General features: G+C 43.5%; 2 protein-coding genes across 6 annotated transcripts in view; one reads left to right on the forward strand and one right to left on the reverse strand.

Annotated features, from left to right (window-relative positions):
• The window catches only part of Mrrf (mitochondrial ribosome recycling factor), a 61,255-nt gene extending 59,309 nt beyond the window's left edge, over window positions 1–1,946 (reverse strand). For 2 of the 3 annotated variants that reach the window (XM_037204477.1, XM_028886120.2), the window contains exon 1: window positions 601–1,944. In XM_037204477.1, the coding sequence (XP_037060372.1) occupies window positions 601–938 (338 nt within the window). In that variant the 5' untranslated portion in view covers window positions 939–1,944. Of the gene's footprint in view, window positions 1–600 lie in introns of all 3 variants that reach the window. The other variant, XM_028886121.2, reaches the window with a different exon arrangement.
• On the forward strand, window positions 702–20,365 carry Rbm18 (RNA binding motif protein 18). 3 transcript variants are annotated; one of them, XM_037204478.1, is made up of 6 exons: window positions 702–825; window positions 3,393–3,539; window positions 10,736–10,862; window positions 14,240–14,326; window positions 15,911–15,996; window positions 18,494–20,365. In XM_037204478.1, the coding sequence occupies exons 2-6, from the start codon at window positions 3,427–3,429 to the stop codon at window positions 18,651–18,653; spliced, it is 573 nt and encodes a 190-aa protein (XP_037060373.1). In that variant the 5' UTR covers window positions 702–825; window positions 3,393–3,426; the 3' UTR covers window positions 18,654–20,365. The 3 variants fall into 3 exon arrangements, with proteins under 3 accessions (XP_037060373.1, XP_028741956.1, XP_028741955.1); XM_028886123.2 differs by having other exon boundaries at window positions 3,421–3,539; XM_028886122.2 differs by having other exon boundaries at window positions 704–825; window positions 3,411–3,539.
• Window positions 20,366–20,402: the final 37 nt, after the last annotated feature.

The following is a 20,402-nucleotide window of genomic DNA, read 5'->3' on the forward strand; positions in this document are numbered from 1 at the left end:
TGAGTTAATAAAAAGACAAGAATGGGGAGAAAAGAAAGAGCACCAAACTTTGAGACGGCCTAGGCAAGAGTCCTGCTTCTAGCACTTCCTAAGCAATCTCAATCTCATCTGTAAAAATTGCCAGAGTAGTGGAAATGTTGAAGTACCATCGAAATGACAACTGTTTGCCCACAGGACGGCAGAGTGACGATTTTAAAAGCCCAGGCGTTCGATTCAGGCCTGGGTGGCATTTAAACTCCACCACTTGGGAGCCGTGAAACCCTAGTAAGGATAGTGCTTCATCACTGGGAATAATTATACCTCTACGCGTAGCGCTGGTCGGAAGAGGCAACGTTCCTGTCAGGTGACGTCCTAAATATCAGGAACTATTTACCGAGTTCTCTGCAAGGCTCTAAATGCGGAATGAGTGACACGAGCCCCGCCCCCACCCGAGAGGGTAGAGGGACCAGAAGTCCCGCCCCTGGCCTTAAGTCGAGCCGAACTCTGCTGAGCCGGTCACGGGCGGTAGCCTAGCCCCACGAGGTCCCTTCGAGGTCCTTGAAAAAGTGTCAGTGGCAGCTGGACCCCGCCCGCGCCTTGAGACCCCTGGAGGCCACTCACCAGCTATAGCCCGGATTATAGAGAAACACGCGCGACAGAGGCGGCGGCGACGGTGCGGGCGTCATGACGTCACGGGGCGGCGCGGCGGCGCAGACGTAGCGCGTCACGGGCGGCCGGGCGGCGACCGGTGTTTCGCCTGAGGTATCCTCCCGTCCCTCGCTCGGACCCGGGCGTCGGAAGCTGGTTTCAGGGCATGAGCTGAGGGCACAGCTCCGAGGCTGGCAGGTGAGTAGCAGCGCCAACCTGGCGGCGGGGCCGTGGCGGAGACTGCCCTCACCGCAGGCTTCTAGGCCCCGCCCCGGATTGTCCTGCTCCTGGCCCGGAAATAACAACCCCATTAGTGACCTTTCGCAGCCGCGAATCGGGAAACCCTGGTCCCTGGCTGACCCCGCTGGTAGCGTTTAGGAATAAGCGACCCCAGTCCCCTCCTGGCTTCTAGAGTTGATACAGCTCAGCTGGGAGGGATCTAGAGAGGCATTTTATGAACTGTTACTCCAAGTTGTCGTCATTGCAAACCCCAAAAGATTTGGTAGTTGCATACTACCTTATTAGACTTCACTGTTTTTCAAAAATCCACGTGCTGAGCTTTCACGTGTATATTTATTTTCTTATTTAAAATAGCCACGTGATATAGGAATAATTGTCCCCGTCTTTGGAAAGAAGATAATGACTTTGTTTCATTCATTCTCTCAGAAAACAGTACCAACTCTGAGCCAGGCAGTGCACTGCCTGCTGAGCATAGAACCATGATCAAGCCAGGCGAGTCCATGCGCTATAGGAGCTTTTATTGTTTTAGAGACATAGGCAGAAAGTAAATAATACATTTTATTCATTTTATATGGAAGGGAAAAAATGGCAGAGACAGAGTGTGAGGAAGACACATAAGGGAGATACTGTTACTTACAAAAGGCACAGTAATTGGGAAAGTCAGTTTTGAATACAGATCTCTCTAGTCGAGTGCCTTGTATTCTTCCAATTGGAACATGGCATCTTTGGCATTTTTAAAGAATCTTTTGGTGTTACTGTACCTTTTAGACCTGAGAACATCAGAAGTTATAGCACTCAAATCTAACTCTATTCAGTCTAAAGTAGTCCAACCCCAAGTCGCTTGATCCTTCTTGTTGTAAACAGTATCTGTCATTAATTACTTTCACTTATTTTAAAATTTAGTTCTGCTCTCCTTTCAAATATAAGCATTCTGAGGGTGAGAACTATTTCCTACAGGGCTGAGCTCTGAGTCACCTCTCGATATAGAAGACACATGGGGTTTTTGTTTTTGTTTTTCTAGCAGGGAGGTCTGAAGTCTGGCATGGCCTGCTATTTTCCCTGTCCCTTTATCTTTCCTTTATCATAGTATAGATTTATTTAAAAAAAATTTTTAGATTTATTAAAATTTTTTTTTCATCTATCAACTCATTTCTTCTCAGCAACCTTAATAAGCAAAGCAAGGTTTATCTTTATGAATTTTTTAGATTTATTTACTCTATGTGAACGAGTCTTTTACCTGCCATCTGTGTATGTATGTGCACCACATGTATGCAGTGATTGCAGAAGTCAGAAGAGGGCATCTCATCTCCTGGAACTCAAGTTAGAGATGGCTGTGAGCCGCCAAGTGGGTGCTGGGAACTGAACCCCTCAGTCCTCTGCAAGAGCAACATGTGCTCTTAACTGCTGAGCCATCCTTCCAGCCCCTCAAAGTTTATATTAAAACATGAAGAAACTGGGCCAGCAAGATGGCCGAAGCAAGAATGGAAGGAGAGAACCAGCTCTTCAAAACTCTGTCTTCTGACCTCTACCTGTGCTGATGATATGCACGTGCCCCCCATAATAGAGTAAATAAATAAGAAGAGGAACGGGGGTGCTGAGGAAAATCACTTCAGTGGAAGTGGAACATTCAGGTCTTCTCACACCAGGTTCTCTGTTCTTTCCATCACTGCCTCTGCCACAGCTGTCATTCTCCTGCTCTGTGAGATGAGATACTTCGGGAATTAAGACGAGTAAGAATTATTGGTCTTGAATACTTCTAAGAATCGTGGTCCTAAAAGCCTTAGTGGTACAACTTGGCAGAGCTACATTCCTTTATGAGATACTGTCCTCACAAAAGGACTTAAGAGTAGTTAAGTGACTTGCTGAAAGTTACACTAAGAAAGCAGACAACTCCCTTCTTGTTTCTACCAAAACAGTAAACTTGGTGATCAATAACTAATGTATATTGACTACTTACTGTTGTTAAACATGTGGTTTGGTAATTTTTTTAATGTATGTAATCTTCACAACAACTCTATAAAATAAGAACTATTGCTTCTAATTTTACATTTGATGAAATTGAGACCTGTAAAGTTCAGATAATTAAATAAGTCACACAACCTGCTTTCAAATCCAGCTCTAACTCCAGTGTTTGTGCTCACATCTCTTGTGCCACCTCCTCCCTTGCTGAACTGCTCCAAGAACAGGAGCCTAAGCTGTCCCGTGTGTCCGTCGTCCCCACCCCCACCCCCACCCCATTCCCTCAACATTCAAGACTATCTTCTTGGTGGCTTTCCTTTTTTTTTTTTTCTGGTGTACCATGTGGTGATAGAGCCTTTGGCCTCCTGCCTCAGGAAATTAAAAACCCTCCATACCTCTATCCTAAATGGCAGCTCTGACTGCCAGAAGGACTGTCCCAAGGGAACTGGTCCAAGGCCGGTTGGGAACAACAGGCCTTTGAAGGACTGCCCAGAGAGCATGCCTTCCTTGGATAAATTGCATGTGAAGTCTCATGTTCACACAAGATTGTTCCACTCCTGCCTCAGTGCTCACATTGCCTTTAGTATTTCGTAGAGATTGATGGAAGCAGAAACCAAAACCCTCCCCCTGGAGAACGCATCCATCCTTTCAGAGGGCTCTCTACAGGAAGGACACCGATTATGGATTGGCAACCTGGACCCCAAAATCACGGAGTAAGTGCATATCACTTAGTTGATTGTGTGCAGAGGTGCAGTGTCTGCTGTGGATGCTCAGGAGACTTCCAGAGCAGTGCTGTACATCTCGACCCCTTCATTTGGTTTCAGTTTATCTCTGATGGGGACATGATACTCTTTTTAGCCTGTTCCCATTCTTCATACATTTGCACTCCACAGCTATAAGGACACAGCTTTGGATTTCCTTCAGTCGTAAGCCTCTTCCTTCCTACTCAGCAAAGAATAGAACTCTTTGCCAACTGTTTGACTCTGAACCCAGTGGTTATGAGGGATTGTTCTAGAGCCAACCTAAGGCATATTTTATCTCCCAGAATGGAGGAACACAAAGAAGTCTCAGGAACTTTACAAATAGGCATTTGGGCCCCATGTGACTGACTGCTATAAGTAGCCACAGAACCATAGAAAGTGAGAGTGGGAAGAGATCTTAGCGATCACCCTAGTCCCTTTGCTGTTCATTCATTCATTAAATGAGCGGAGTGTCTGTAGTGTGCCCAGCACCATGCCGAGCAGCTTAAACAAGAGAAGCCCTCTGGTAAATCTGAAAGAAGCCTTGTGTAAAATATGACTTCAGGGCTGCTTTGACCAAGGAGGGAAAAGAGGCGCTCGAAGCCTTTTATCACTTGCCACTCTTCTTTTGGCAATCCCTAGGCAAGCTCCACAGGTTGAGATGACTGATACTGTCCATCTCTCTTTCCCTACAGTAAAGGAAAAGAGGGTCTGAGAGACAGATCTTTGCCCAAGATCACATTACCAATTGGATACAATAGTCTTGACTCCCACTCTTTCCATCAGAGCCATTAGAGTGAAAAGGAATATCTTGGCAGAGAATTAATAGGTTTTTATTTCTACCACTTGTTTTGAGGGGGGACAGTATTGGTTGACGGCAGAGGAGCAAAGGGTAAGAAGACAGACCTACGTGGAATCAGTACTTAAAGCAAGCATGGAATAAATGAGCAGTCTTGGAATTCCTCCTCTGAGAGTAGGGCTAACCACAGAGTGAGAAGAGAGGGAACCTGCTTTCCTGAGTCTGGGGTGAGATGAGATGTGTTTAAGGATGGGATTAGGAAAGAGGAAAAGAGATGTGATTTTACGTCACAACACCAGTTTAGCTTCTAAACCTTTGAAAGCTCAAATCAGGTAAATGCAGATGTCTTTGGGTATCCATATAAGTTGCAGAGATAGTAAAGCTATGTTGTCTGCATGTCATGTTGCTGTGATCGTGGGAACTCTGGAATGTGAAATGTATTTAACATCCTCTCTATGACTGAGAGTAGATGTGTGAACCAGCACAGGCTCTTAATTAATGTCTGTTCATCTAAATTTTTCCATCATCTAAAACCCAGGCTCTCAGGGGTGCTCCCCAGAGGGTTTCCACTCCTGCCTCTCCTTGTTTGAATGGAGATCTGAAGTCTGGACACAGTGCTGGTTGTGTTGGCTGTAGTTCAGGTAATGAGATTTCTGTGCTGATTGTGTCCTGCTGTCCATCAGAGGGTTCACAAGGGCACCTGCCCCTGGGTTTATGGCGTAGTAAGTGTATGAATGTATTCCTGACAGGAACATTGGAGTAAGACTTTCCCATTGATATTTCAGTCAAAGGCAAACATTAAATGCCAAGTGTAGGTCAGGGCCCTGCTGACCAGATGTGTTGTACTCTACCTGTAGTATCCCCATTTCTATTCTATTGCCAAAACCATTTTCTCTGTTTTCCTTCTATGACTTCCTCACCTTGGGATGATTTGTATTAAACTGATTTGTTTCAGAATTTTCAAAAACATAGCTGTCAATCAAAGCTTGTGGTTCACTTGACAGCTTTGTGTCGCTTTGCTAAATTTCATGAGTCTTATGGAGACATTATTTCCTTCAAGTTGCTCAAATGCATGAACTTTTAGATCCTGCTTCTCAAAGGATAGAAAATATTGAACCTAGTTAAATAATTAACGTACAGTTGCTCCCCAGCATGGAAGAACTATGAACACATGGTACTTGTGAATGCAAATCTCTAACCTTCTAATGACTCACAAGGGGAGTTTGCAGAATGTCTTCCAGTTTTCCTAATTAAGCTTACCCAACCAAAAAAACTGCTGCCACTTCCTGCTATTTCCTCTTCACCAGACCCTTAATTCTCTTTCCTGTGACTGTATCCCAGCTCCTTAACACTTCTTTCCTAATCTCTTCCAGAAGTTGATTTGAGTGTCTCTCCTTAAATACTCTCTTACTTCTTCTTAGGAAACAAAGCATATATTTACTATCAGGAATAGTTACAGGGGTATCTTAACACAGTGGTGGGGGTGCTTTTTTGTTCTTACTATTTTATACATATGGGTATTAGCTGCATTTATGTATGGTGCACCACGTGTATGCCTAGTACCTGCAGAGACCAGAAGAGAGTGTGACATCCCCTGGAGGAACTGGAGTTAGAAATGGTTGTGAGCCACCATGTGAATGCTGGGAATGGAATCCAGGTCCTCTAGAAGAGCATCCCATGCTTTTAACCACTGGGCCATCCTACAGCCTCAATGATAGTTTTTTAAACAACATTTGAACAATGCATTCTGTCTTTAATTTACCCACATTTATTTTGTGATTAGTTCTAGTTGCTCTGTGTATATCTGTATTATTAAAATGAATTCTTCTCGACAGGCGTGGTGGCGCACGCCTTTAATCCCAGCACTTGGGAGGCAGAGGCAGGCGGATCTCTGTGAGTTCGAGGCCAGCCTGGACTACCAAGTGAGCTCCAGGAAAGGTGCAAAGCTACACAGAGAAACCCTGTCTCGAAAAAACCAAAAAAAAAAAAAAAAAAAAATGAATTCTTCTTAAGCTATACAGGACGTCCATCAGTCTCCTTTCAAGAATGTGACAGTCTGGTCTCAAAAATATGCTCTTCATGCTCATGCGATTCAGATACATAAACTCTTGGATCGTGCTCTTCTTGGGGTAGATATGGTGAACCTATGTGAATAATTAAAATAATAATCACTCCCAAATATTGCTGTATTGTAAGATAGAGCTTTTGTGAACATAGAGTGTTTTAGGACTGGACTGTGCTGTATGCCAGAAGCATTCATGTGACTAAGGAGATGCTGGAGACTTGAAGTGATGGGCACTTGATTTTACAGAGGCATTCAAGCCTAAGTGCATGTTACTTCCACTGTGTTCGAATTCCTCAGCTTCATTGTACCTCATGTTTCTGCGAAACTAAATAGCAGAAATGTTTCTTCTAACTCTAATACTGTGTGACGTCCTCCTATTTCACCTCATAACAGCTTGGGTGAGGGGAACAGATTTGCCCTTCTGTATAGGAAAAGGAAAGTGACACAGGTTGGCTCAGTTGACAAAGTAAAGGATGATGGTTCTCGTTTCCTCCTCCCTAATTCAGTGTACCTTTGCTCAGATAGTCTGATAGAGTCACTGAATAATCGTGACCTAAAGCATCCTGTTTTGAATTCAGACATGTGGAAACTTATAAATTGCTGTGAGACCCAGACAGTAAGCTTATAACAGTACCTCTAAATACCACCAGTCCTTTCAGCAGGGAAGCCAAAAAGTTAGTATCCTCACATGTTGATTTGCCATGCTGTACTCAGTACTGGCTTTCTTTTTCGGGTATTAAATGTGCTCTGTAAATAAGTAAGTAACCTTTGCATTGTATGAAAGTATGAGAGAAAACCAGTAGAAATTTTCATAGTGCCTTCTAAGCAGAGGGGAAATAATGACTAAAAGTGTGTCGGTCAGAGCAAGGAAGTTGACTCAATATAAGCAGATCCAAAAGGACTTTTTAGTTTAAGGCAAAAATGAGTCCTACTGGTAATGAAGAGGCAGTTGGATAGGTAGAATACTGTCAGGTGGAGATGGGCTCTTTACGTTGTATTCCGACAAGTTGAATTTCCTGTAGAATAAAGCCACTGGATATTAACAAGAACCTGATACCGAGACAGGAAGGTTTGGTGAGGACTTGACTGCATACGTGCGAGGTGAGTTGGAGGGGCAAGAGTGAAGCTGCAGGTTTGTCAGGAGACACGCACTGTTCCTGCTCCACGCGGGTGGGGTAGTGTGCTTGGAGATGGCTGGGTGAGTGAGGTGTGAGAGACCGGAACTGAAGAAGGGTGGAGTAAAGATGACTCTGAAGGGCGTTCTACTTCTGTCTGAAATGGTGGGCCTCAAACCCATGGCTTGCCCGAGGTCTTGCCTGGGGAGTGTAACCTCAAATCTCCACTGACCATGGGGTAGTTTGTGGGGAAGAAGTCAGTTTTCCACACATTGAGTAAACTTAAAAGCCAAGAGGTGGCGAACCAACCATATGCAAGTGTCCTTCTGGTGCTGACTGGATAAACCAAGACTTGCTGGAAGCAGATGCACGAGCCTGTGACAGCAGGGTGTCTGCCACTTCAAATATTCTTCCTTCATGAAATGGCATCTGCTGTTTGCTTACTTAAATCTGAGACAAGAAAACATTTAGTAAGGTGTATGGCACAAGATAAAAAGATTCTCTTCAGAGTAATTTTTATAGACTTACAAAGAAAATTTTCTCTAAAAACTTTACATACTAAAAAAAGACAAAGAACCTAAAGGTCATTTCATTGGCTCTCTGCTTCCTGTAACATCAAATCGAAATTCCCTGAATACACACCCTTCATGGCCTGTCCCTACTCTCTCCTCTCTTCCAATAGGTCACACCTCGACTTTCTCATTGCACAGTGTTCATTCACACTGATGCTGTGTACAGATAGCCCTTCTCAAGCTTTCCTGCTCTTCCCTGTGTGTGTGTGTACACGTGAACATGTGTGCTCTATATTGTAAATGTACACTGTTCATAGTTGTGTATACATTGCTCTCCTCTAACCAGCATTGAGGGTTATTCGTCTAGAGGTCCTGATTCCTCATTGGTCCTCAGCACCTAGTAGGTGTTTGTTTTAGCGTTTATACATGTGATTGCTTCTGTGCCACCAGGCCAGAAGGCCATTTTAATGACTCACTAGAAGAAGAAAGCACTGATTAGGTTACAGAAGTGTGTGGGGGACGCATATACTAATTCTCTCTCCTGAAGGCAGCGGTGCACGTTTCATTAAGGGAAGCGAGCCGCTGATGAGGGCTGAGCTCCCATACCCCAGCAGCAGATAAAAGTACTTGCAGATGTGAAGGCAAGAGGCTTCAGGCTTTTTTCACTATCAGCCTGCAGTCCCCATCTCCAGGAAGCAAAGTAGTAAACATTTCATTCCTTTTGTTTCCGTGTTCCGATAATTTCAAGAAATTATCAAACAAGAAAAGAAATCCTAGCGAAGTTGAAAGACACAGACCTAAGCAGATGTTCCTGGAATCTTAAGGTCACACTTCTCAAGCAGCATGTGTTTGTTAGCTTTACAATGAATAATCTGTTGGCATTTTTTTCCTGAGTAAATGAAAATTCATTTCCTAGGAAATGCCAATCGCGTTACCTTCCTGCTATTTAGTAGAACGAAACTAATGAAAAGATAGCTAAGCCATAGTAGCCTGAAGTTTTGTTTTGTTCTAAATGGGTTTGACCCACCATTCTATGGCATTGACGTGGTGTGAAGGTTTGAACGGGTGTAATAAGAGCAGGTGTGGCTATGAATTAAAGCCTGTGGGGAGACTCAGCCTTGCTGTAGCCTGTTTAGATAATCAAGAACAGAGGTTTGTACTAGAAATGTCTCCCAGGTCCCGTCCCCCCCCCCCCCCCCGGGAGTCCTGCATTCTCATTGGGTGATTGAGGTCTCCTGATGGAAGATAGTAATTAAATACAGAGTTGTGGTTCTTTTCCTTTTCAAAACCAGTCCAAGGACCAGATTACTATCCTTAATGGGGCTTGGGAGCCTTTCCTCCTATCCCAGTACTAGGCCTGTATGGTGTCTTTCTGCAATGGTATCAGACACCTGAGTAACTATAAGGACTTGCTTATTGATGCACATTAGTGTCAGATTTAGTGCAGTGTGTGACGTATTTCCTATCTCTGCTTCCCAAAGGAGATCTTGCTCAAGAATAAAATCTTGGTGAGTTTCTCCTAGCAAACAGCAGGAATATAAATGTGCCCACAAGGACTTGACTGGCTCCCTGTGGGGTAGAATTCCGAGTAGTAACCGATTTAGCATGTGGGCTGATACCTTTTTAGTATCAAGGGGACAGCATTGTTTAGAGAAAGCCTTGACTCCATTTGAATAGCTTAGAGGGTGCCAGGAGGAAGGCCAGAGGAAAAGGAAATGGGAGAGCTGTTGGTTTGTCTCACCCTTACATGGATGACAGGAAGTCAGAATGGAGGTTGGCCACAACAACCTGCTAAGGCCACATCTGTTTGAACAACTCGGAAGTCTTAGAGAAGCCAAGTGAGTTGTAGGAGTGGGGAATACAAGAAAGGAGCAAGCAGGATGGCAAGAGATAGTGTGGTGAACCTCTCCTGGGAATAAATTCCTCCCTTGACTCTGTCTTTTATTGACCATACCCAGATGAGGTAGGCTGATTCACTGAGCTGGCCAGTATCACCTGCATGGTGAGACCAGCCTCAGTCACATTTGACTTCCATGTTGTCCTAATTTCCAGTCACGTCTAAAGCCTTGTGGAAGTGCCACTAGCTGTGTTTGGGTTCAGCAGAGTCACTACAAAGTCTAACAGAGAGGTGCTTTAGGGCTGGTTTTTGTTTGTGTGAATATGGATGGTTTTGCAACTTTGTTTATTTTAAATGCAGGATAGATTCTCGCGTGCGAGCGCGCGCGCGCACACACACGTGTGTGTGTGTGTGTGTGTGTGTGTGTGTGTGTGTGTGTGTTTCTGATGAAGTTACAGATACTCACAAATGCTAAATCATTGCCAAGAAATTTAAAAAATAAATAAGTCGACACTATTTTTGAGCTTTCTCCAAAAGAAAAACAAACAGTGCTTGTAGGCAGACAGATGTTTGTTAGGTGTGGTTTTTTGTTTGGTATTTTGTGTTGGACAGGCGCATAGCCATGACATTTCTAGTTCCCATTCCAAGTGGAGGCAAACAATCCTGTTTCCCAAATAAAATAATACAGCATTTTGCAGGAAAGCATAGGGCAGTAGCCAGGGAATTTTTTTTTTTTTTTTTTGGGCCTGAGGTGAATTATCTCCCTCTTTTATCTCACCTTTGAGGCTGAGCAGCCAGCAGCATTCCAGGAGTGGACTCATGGGCTTTTCTGTCTTCACAGATACCACCTCCTCAAGCTCCTCCAGAAGTTTGGCAAAGTGAAGCAGTTTGACTTCCTCTTCCACAAGTCGGGTGCTTTGGAGGGCCAGCCCCGAGGGTACTGTTTTGTTAACTTTGAAACTAAGCAGGTAATTGAGCTCCCGCTCCCTCTCTTAGTTTGCACTGTGTCGTAATCATTTTTATATCTCTTGACCACCAGACCTCATGGGCAGGAGTCATGTCTGGTTATTCTCTGTGTGCCTCACACTGAGCCCTAAAGGATACATCCCTTCCATCAGTGACTTCAGTAGTGCGGCTTCACAAGCTTCCTCTCCCTGGGCTCAAGCCAGAAGATGACTGGTTCCTACTGGCCACATGATTTGGCATACCCACATTGAGCATGTGATAGACACCCTTCCTACCTTGTTTTGCTTGATGCTTTAGTGGCTGGCCAACCAAGTCTCCTTTCCTTTCGGTCAATTCTGTTGAGGCCTGTTTCTGGTGGAGCCACTCACACACTTGATTCCATTTTATCTTTTCAGCATGTACCCTTCTGGGATAGGGAGAGGGTTCAGTCAGGCAGGTGCCCAAAGGGTACATAGGAGGGACTGAGCTCCAACCCCAGCACCCACATAAAGGCATGGTGGCACACATTATGACCCCAGTGCTTCACAGGGCGTGCAGAAGGTGAGACAGGCAAACCCCCTGAGCTAAGTGGCCAGCCAGTCTAACCAGTCCATGAATTACAGGTTGGGGGGGGGGGGGGCTGCCGTAAAAACAAGGTATGAACGGTGGAAGAAGGCACTCTGCATTGACCTGACCACTACATGTGCACGTGCATGGGCCCGCACACCACTTTGATGACACATAATTACACATATGCCTACATAATTTATGTATTTTTATCTCAGTGTCTCAGAAACAATGCATGCAAATTTTATTTATTTTTGTGATGTTGGGATTACACCCAGGACCAGTCTGTCTGTTCCTTTTTTTTTTTTCCTGAGGCAGCCTCACTTGTGTAGCCCTGGCTCTCTGGAACTCACAGGGTACCTGCCTCTGCCTCTCCAGTATTGGCATTAAAGCTGTGCGCCATCATGCCTGCAGGAACTCAGGGTCTTGTACATGCTAGCTAGCTAGATAAGAACCCCTGAACTACCCTACCCAATAGCACACGTTGGTCTACAGTGATCTGTATCTAAGGCTTGTACTTGTTTGTTTTTCAAGACATGGTTTCTTTGTGTAGCTCTAGCTGTCCTGGAACTCACTTTGTAGACCAGGCTGGCCTGCCTCTGCCTCCTGAGTGCTGGGATTAAAGGCGTGTGCCACCACTGCCTGGCTATGAAATTTGTACATTTTACATGTAACTTAGGATGCAATTAAAAAGTAATCATCAGATGCTGGGTGTGATGGTACACACCTGTAAGGCAGGTGCAGGTGGTATCTCTGAGTTTGAACCCATCTTGGTCTATATAGTAAGTTCCAGTCTAGCCATGGCTACATAGTGAGACTCTGACTCAAAAAAAAAAAAAAACCACAAGAAAAAATTATAATTTCTGGTGACTGCATAGTATTATATAGATTTATGTTACATGATCCCCAGTTATTAGTTATATGAGTCACCACCAGTAACTGACTAGTATAAATATTATGGAGTGGGTATCTTTATAGCTGTAACTATGTACATTTACTGCATTTAGGGAAATGGAATGAATGGCATCATCAAAGGGCCTAATTTTTAGCCAGGCATGGTGGTGCACACATTTAATCCCAGCACTTGGGAGCAGGCACAGGCAGGTGGATCTCTTGATTTTGAGGCAAGCCTGATCTACAAATCAAGCTCCAGGACAGATAAGGCTACACAGCTCAAAAAGAAAAAAAAAAAAAGACATAATTTTTCTTAATGCAGTTGCCACAGCTGGGCATGGTTATACATGCCTGTAATTCTAGCACTTGGGAGACTGAAGCAAGAAGATTGAGAGTTGGAGGGTAGCCTGGACTACATAGTTTAAAAAAAAAAATGCAGTTGCCAGAATGCCTATCACAGTGATGAATGGGAGTCCTAAGACTGCCCAAAAAAAATCATCTGTCCTCACCAGTCTGAGTATTTTTTATTTCCTCTGATTTTTGAAGATATTATAGGCAACAATGATATGTTATTATTCTAATTGTCCACTCCTTTTTGGAAGCAATTAAAGAATGGTCATATGATAACTATTTTTATATGTTTTTCCTTAATGATAGAGTGATGAGGATTATTGCAGACAATTAAAATCAGAGGTCACGTTAGGGACACATGTTCATTTTAAAACCCTGGACTAGTGGTCATAAAGCATACTCTGTATTCCTGTATCTTTTCTTACTAGCTTTGAGCAAGTCTCTTTCGGCCTCAGTTTTCATCTAACAAGTGGGGCAAACGAGGAGGCTCTCTCACAAAGGTGGAGGCTAGGAGGGTGTGTAAGTGTGTGTATGACAGTCTGGTTGGCATTTAGTATGAAGTTTGTGAACTTTGAAACAAGCACAGAGATGGAAATTGTTCTTCTGGAATTCTTATCCCTTGTCGGCCTCTCCTGCTGCAGACGCTTGAGAACTAATAGAGCACTGGGGCATTCTAAGCTACCAAGTGAGACAAAAGCGTATGTCTCCTGTCTCGCACGCTGCTGTAGTGGAGCATTGCTGCAGCAAGTGAACAGCCAGGGCCTGGTACACGGTGGATAGCGAATAGTAGGAACTCACCGGGGATGCCGGTTTGGCTACTCCTCAGTCTCAGGTGCATCTTGCCATTGAGGTCTTCCTTAAGGGTCCCTTCACCCCTACTAGAGGTGGGTTACCCTTAGTTGGATGCCTCATGGATACCTGAGGGGCAAAGAAGGTTTGTCAGGATGAGGAAGCATGGCCAGGTTTGCTGGGACTATATACAGTGACTTTATGCAGCTTTAGGAATTCTTTTTAACCTTGTTACTGTTATATCTGATCAGGGAAGGGTCAGGGGAGTTTGTGCTCTGAAAACTAGGTGTATAGATTGCCTCACATAGGAACGTTGCTCAGTCTCTTGGGACTGGCTCCTGCTTTTCCAGACTGATTTCTTTCACACCCATATCTGTGAAGCTATAGTCCAGGATATGGCTCCAGAGCTCCCGAGGGGAGCACAGTTCCTTGATGTAGTCTGTCTTACGCCCGCTAGAGCATGTGAGTAGAAAGGTAGACCTGATGGGGCACTGCTGTCAGCGAACACCAGGAAGCTCCTCCCCTGTTTGCGAGTGCTCACACTACCCCTTGGGACAAGTAGTGACTGTATTTTACAGCTGACAAACACCAACAAATGACAGAGGATTTGAAACTTTGTTTCAGTTTTTAAAAATTCAGATGCTGTTGTTTTGCCATTTGAAATTATAAGCCATTTCCCAAGTACCAAAAGCAATTTGCTTAGAAACCCAGCCACTGCAACCTACTAAGGCCCAGTGAGAATACAGATAACTAATAAGCATTTGATTTTCTGACTAACTATTGTCCCTCTCTTGGACAGGAAGCAGAACAAGCCATCCAGTGTCTCAATGGCAAGCTGGCACTGTCTAAGAAGCTGGTGGTACGATGGGCTCACGCTCAAGTCAAGGTAAGTCTAGGTGAGACAGACAGACAGACAGCATCCTGCCTCGTCCTCACCCAGTCTCTGCAGAAAGCTGCCACCTCTCCATTTGACCCCAGCCTCTTCGCTTCCCTGCTGCTGTCTTGCCTGACTTTTCTTTTGAAAAGCTTCTCAGGAAGAGAGCAGGTTCCTTCGTTGTTTCTCTGCACATGGCCACAGATCCCATTTTTTGATTGATTTTTGCTTGTGGCTGATGTGTACACTCAAACCTCTGCCTTTTTTTTTTTTTTTTTTAAATGGGAGTTGTTCTTTGGAGGGAAAACAAATTACTTTTGCTGTGGACATTAATAGACTCTTCCCAGCCTCACATCTCTAAGGAGAGTTTGAATGTATTTATTGTTCTAAATGTTTGAGAAATGAGTAGTTTCTCTGTGCGCATAAAGCATGGCAGTCTCCTTTTTCCAGAGGCCTGGAGAGTTACTATAGTGTAGGTTTGTGGGATGTCTCCAGGCCCTGAAAAATGGCACACTGCCCTGTCCATTTTATAGTTCATCTCTTGAGGAAAAGTACTAGAAAAGCTGTGGCTGGTTTGTTTGTTTTCTTTTTCTAAAAAGGTATTCTGTTCAGCTGGCACAGAGGTAGTGAAGTATGTGGACTAGAGCAGTCCCAGGAGACGGCTCCCAGTGCAGTGGACCTGGGCAGACCTGCCCGCAGACAGGTCTGCAGCTGCCAGAGCGGAGCCTCTGCTCTTATCTAGACGAACATAGGTCCTGAAGCATGCTGCCCACTTCCCATAAGGACTCAGAGTAAACCAACCCTCGAATGGAGATTCTCTGCTGAAAAGCAGATCATAAAATTGTGAGGCCTGTGAGCATCTCAGGTCATGATGGGGCACACTTAGTGTCTAAGACAGAATTACCAAGTGCTTTTACTCAGAATAAAATCAAGTCTCATTTGCCAGACTGGCTGGTGTTTTCTCATCCTGCATCTCATTGAAAAGGCAAGCAGGAGAAATTACTCTTCATCCTGTCTCTCATGTGAAATCTCTACCTCATGGTTCCTTTTTGACCAAAGGCTCCTGATTGCTCCTTAATACCACACTTACTTTTCACAACAAATGTGTAATTATCTTACATCAAATTAAACTCCTTTACTATGTAATGTTTTCTGTATCTGCCACTGAATGCTGTTACTACTTCTCTTCCCCACTCAGGCCTATTAAGAGTTGAATGTTATGCTTGGTACTTCGCAAAATCTACCAGAATTTTAAAGTGTTTTGAATAAAACAAATATTGTAAGAGGCAATCTATGGCAGTTTAAGAATGTAAGAGGGTAGCCCTGCTGTGCATTTGTACCATCTGGGGAATTTGAACAGTGAATTCTTAGCTGGGAAATCCTTCTTCTCCCAGTGATGAAGACCAATGACTAGACAAAAGCTTTTTCTCAACTTCTCTTCCTAACCTGCTTTAGACCAAAACTGTGATGATTTTTGTATGATATTAAATATAATACAGGCCTAAGACTGGAAATATGCTGAGATAATCTGGGTAGGGTTGGCATGTTTTAACCATGCACTACAGTCAGGAATACTTTCCTTTTTCTCGCTTTCAGAGATATGATCATAACAAGAATGATAAAATCCTTCCCATCAGCCTTGAGCCATCCTCAAGCACTGAACCTACTCAGTCTAACCTCAGGTAAGGTGGCGTCTGTAGGACTGTCATTCAGTAGGTCAACCATGTCTTTCTTCCATGCCTTCATTTACAGCACGGTGACTCTTATTCTAGAATAGAATCTCTGGCTCGTTGTTGAGAGATGTATTCAGTATATAGTTCCTCTTTTTCCCACCCACCCCCACCATGATCATGTACCACCATTTATAGAATTCATTCACTTAAAAAAGAACAAGTTTAATTGTCACGTACCACGCCTTGATCTGGGGATACAGAGATACATCAGACACAGCCCTTACCCAGAAAACACGCATTCTTACGAGGCCTCAGTCTCCGACGTTTCCATCATGTACTAGTTCCTCCCTGGTTGTGGCTTCCCTTGTTTGCAGACATTAATTCTGTGTACCCGTGCAGCAACTATAGTAGTTTTGTTCCAGTGTGTATGAATTGTCAGTGGAGTTAATTCAGAACAGGAGCACTGACAGATGAGGAGAAAAGGGACGTTCAGTGGGTGGTTGAGCAGAAGCAGTTTGGGGGAGGGGGTTGGGGGTTTTGTTGTTTTGTTTTTTCTTTTTTTGCACTGTAGCTTAGGGGAAAATTTTAACAATAACAGTAACAATACCCAGGGTCTATTGAACTTTCTATAAGAACTTATAAGTACTTTATTATATCCTTTATTTAGCATATATCCTTTAATGCCATAAAAAGCTTAGAAAAGTGAAATACCATGCCTGAAACTGTGCTGTAGTAAGCAACAGAATCAGAGTTAAAGCCTGTCAGGAAACAGGAAGAAGGAATTCGAAGCAACAGCCGTGGATCAGAAATCAACAATTACACTCAGTCTATCGTAAGATTATAAAATTTGTGATACCTGTTTGGACAGAACCCCGGACAAGAAGGAAACATGTCCTTATATGCAATGTGCCATGAACCCCACAGACTTAAAAGCATCTCACTGAACTGCAAGAGGAAGAGATGGTCTTGAAATTGAAATTAATTACTTAGAAAACAAACAATATTTTGGGTGTCATTGAGAGCTCATATCCATATGGCATCATCCCCATAAAATCTGATCTCCATGGAGATTTTTATAGTTCTGCTGTATTGATCTCTGGATTTATGCTTGATGGTCTCCATGTTATAGTGAACATGGCTTTAACTTGTCAGACTCTGTACTTGCAGCTGTTTATCAGATAGCCTGGTGTATTAATACATTAGGATTTTATTGCAATAGAGGGCTCTTCTACTAATGCAAATATGGTGCATATTTGTGGGATCCATGCGATGTTTGAACAACTGTATGCAGGGAAAGGGTCTGTCTCTTCACACATTTGTTCTTTTCTTGCTGACTTTATTTTTTAATTTGTTGCCTATGAGAATGTTCAACCACTGTATGCCCTTTGAGGACCTCTAGAAGACCTTGTAGACACTCCTTACAAATTTGTCTCCCTAGCTATAGACCATTGACGGCACCAAGAATGAAAAATGGGGAATCTGCCAGGCAACATGTTGCTGCCTGAGTGCTTTGCATTTTACTCCAGCGATTCCAGTGTCCCTAGTCAGACTTAAATGCCTCTCAGCTTGCAGCGTCCCCTCACCTCATCCTTTGTGTGTCTGCAGAGCTATGCAGCTCCCTCTCTGATGCAGAGGGAAAAGCAAAGGCTTTTTGACAAAAAGGCAGGTGGATTCCTAGCTCTGCAGTTTGTTAGCCTTGTGACTCTCGGGTACACTTATCCCATAAAATCCTGAGGGGAACCCCTCTTGTTGTTAGAAAGATTAAAAGTGGTCAAGTCCATCGGATGGTGGGTGTCTGGCTCACTGTATCATATTGGTTAATTGGTTAAAAGAAACTTGGGGCTGTAGACATGGCTCAGAGGTTAAGAGCACTGGCTGTTCTTCCAGAGGACCTGAGTTCAATTCCCAGCACCAACACGGTGGCTCACAGCCACCTGTAACTCCAGTTGTAGGGGATCTTCTAGACTCCAAGGGCACCAGACACAGACATATCTGCAGGCAAAACATCCATACACATAAATTAAAAGAGAGACAGACAGACAAAGAGACTTGATAGGATTTCTAGATTTTTTTTTTTCCTGATACTGCTCGGTGGTTGAAATGGTATGGTAGTTAGTGTATTAGTTAATAACATGGGGTTTTGAGCCAGTTTGTATCCAGATCTCAACTCTCACTTGCTAGCCATTTAACGTTTGCAAAATAAGAACTATACCCTACATTCTGACGTCATTGTCGATCTATCTTTGTCTACTTCCTGACAGGCACGGAGATGCCACCTGGTGTCTGTGTCTGAAGACTAACTATATAACGCCATGTGAAGTACGCAGAACTGCCTAGGCTTAGGTCATAAAAAACATAACTGGTTGTCAGACTTGACTTTTCTTGGTTCATGTTTATAGTTTCATGTTGTATGGCTTCCCTAATACACATGAGTGTAAGGAGGGGAAGCGGGAGGGTTTTCTGAATGTCCCCGGCACGTTCTGACCCTCTGCTGTCCTTTTTCCAGTGTCACTGCAAAGATCAAAGCCATTGAAGCGAAGCTGAAAATGATGGCAGAGAACCCTGACGCAGAGTACCCGGCCGCACCCGTTTATTCCTACTTCAAACCACCAGATAAGAAAAGGACTACTCCTTACTCCAGAACAGCCTGGAAGTCTCGAAGATGATGATGAATTACCAGAGCAGCGAAAGCAAATGGTCTCCGTGTTTGAAATCCTTCTCTTTGTCTTTGTAGATGTGAATGGTACTGCCAACAACACAGTCACATGTTAGGGCTGCTAACATAACGTGTTTGGTATTCATATGGATGTGTCTTCTCTGAACTATGTGTGGAACTGAGCATCATCCAGAATAAATAGGAACGTGTCCAAACTGTGATTTGAACACTGAGCTGCTCTAGTTGGCTGCTTTGTTTGGATTTGTAACTCCAGAAACACAATGTGCCAGAGAGAAAAGCATACAAAGTTGTTATTTAAATCAGGAAACTAATTTATTAACATCTACCAAAAACTTTGAGCACTTTTATGTATACACATCTTTTCAACATAAACAAAAAATAAGGGTGAGGGTGGGAAGTGAGAGACATTTTCAGTCATTTTTAGAACTGTTTGAGAATTTACCGTGGAAATCCTTCAGTTGGACTAAAAAGAGAATTCTTGGCAAAAAGCAACTGATCCCTTGAGTGAATATTGTAGCGATCTGTTTAAGAATTATGCTTATTATTTCCAAATCTCAATTAGGAAAACATGGTGTATGTCTTAAAATTGTTTATGTCAACAAAGTGTAGAATCAAATTTAGCATTTTATATCACAGCAGTATTCTATTTGGAAATCCAGCTTTTATTATTTGGCAATCATGGTTTTAAATCTGAATAACCTTGCCTTCTGTAATACCAAATGTTATTACTAACCTGGATTTTAATACCCTCGCTCCAAGAGACTGTTTTATAGCATGAAGTTGTTCCAGTTAGCATCATACCCTGATCAGTCTAGGTAGAAAAGAACATTTCTCTGAGAACCTAAAGTTGACTTCATTGGTCACTCTCCACCGTTATTTTCCAGCAGTTCTGTGGGGTGTGAAAAGTGGCTGAGTGACCTTGTACAGCTGAGGAGGGCAGTGCCGCCAGTGCTTGGGCACCAAGATATAACAACCACATGTGTTCTGTCGTTTTGGAAGATGGCACAGCTTAAAAATGAGTCTTACTCTGACAGCATGCTTCTCCCCAGATAGCTTTGTCTTTGGACATACTGAATATGATAGTATAGAGACAAACGTAAACAGACAGCCTTGGGTATGTGTTTCTTTAGCTCAGTGTTGATCATTTTGGTGCCGGACCTGACAGACTGTTTGATTAGCAGCACCATTCTCCGCTAGGCAAATCACTGTCACTCACCACAGGTGCCACCCATGATAACTTGGAGTGTAGAAACTCAAGTCTCCCTGAGGTTAAGACACTTGACTCGACTTCTGAGGTTTTAGAGTCGACAGAACTGCTTCGGAGGAGTTCTTACCACTTTTCCCAAGGCCGGTCTTTAGATATTGGATACTTCCTGAATTTATTAGTTGTGTGTATCTATGACGCAAGAAACTCTCTTTCCACTTAGGAGCTCATTCAGGGAAGTGGGAACACTGGCTCCCATTTGTCTGGTGACTTCTTAGACTGTAGACTTCACCGTTTCATCCTAAGTTCTCAAAGGGTTGTGGTGGGGTAGAACTTGACGCCAATAGCCTTCTATTTTTAATAGGAACCTAGAAAATACTTAGGATTAGCTAGAGTTGTTTCTTTGGAAACTAGAACTATTTATTTGTATTTAAACAATGTCTATGATTTGTACCAATTCTTACCCCTCTATGTGAATAAACGCAAGACAGTATCTATGTGGTTGTATCATCCTTCATCCATGTACCAGATCAC

This window comes from Peromyscus leucopus, chromosome 4 (assembly GCF_004664715.2).
Source record: "Peromyscus leucopus breed LL Stock chromosome 4, UCI_PerLeu_2.1, whole genome shotgun sequence".
NCBI classification, from domain to species: domain Eukaryota; kingdom Metazoa; phylum Chordata; class Mammalia; order Rodentia; family Cricetidae; genus Peromyscus; species Peromyscus leucopus.

What these genes read in the sequence shown, in the direction of transcription:
- Rbm18 (XM_037204478.1), top strand. Translation starts at nt 3,427, where the DNA reads ATGGAAGCAGAAACCAAAACCCTCCCCCTGGAGAACGCATCCATCCTT. An exon ending in TTAACTTTGAAACTAAGCAG is followed by an intron (nt 10,863 to 14,239) that starts GTAATTGAGCTC and finishes TCTCTTGGACAG; the next exon opens with GAAGCAGAACAAGCCATCCA. An exon ending in GGGCTCACGCTCAAGTCAAG is followed by an intron (nt 14,327 to 15,910) that starts GTAAGTCTAGGT and finishes TCTCGCTTTCAG; the next exon opens with AGATATGATCATAACAAGAA.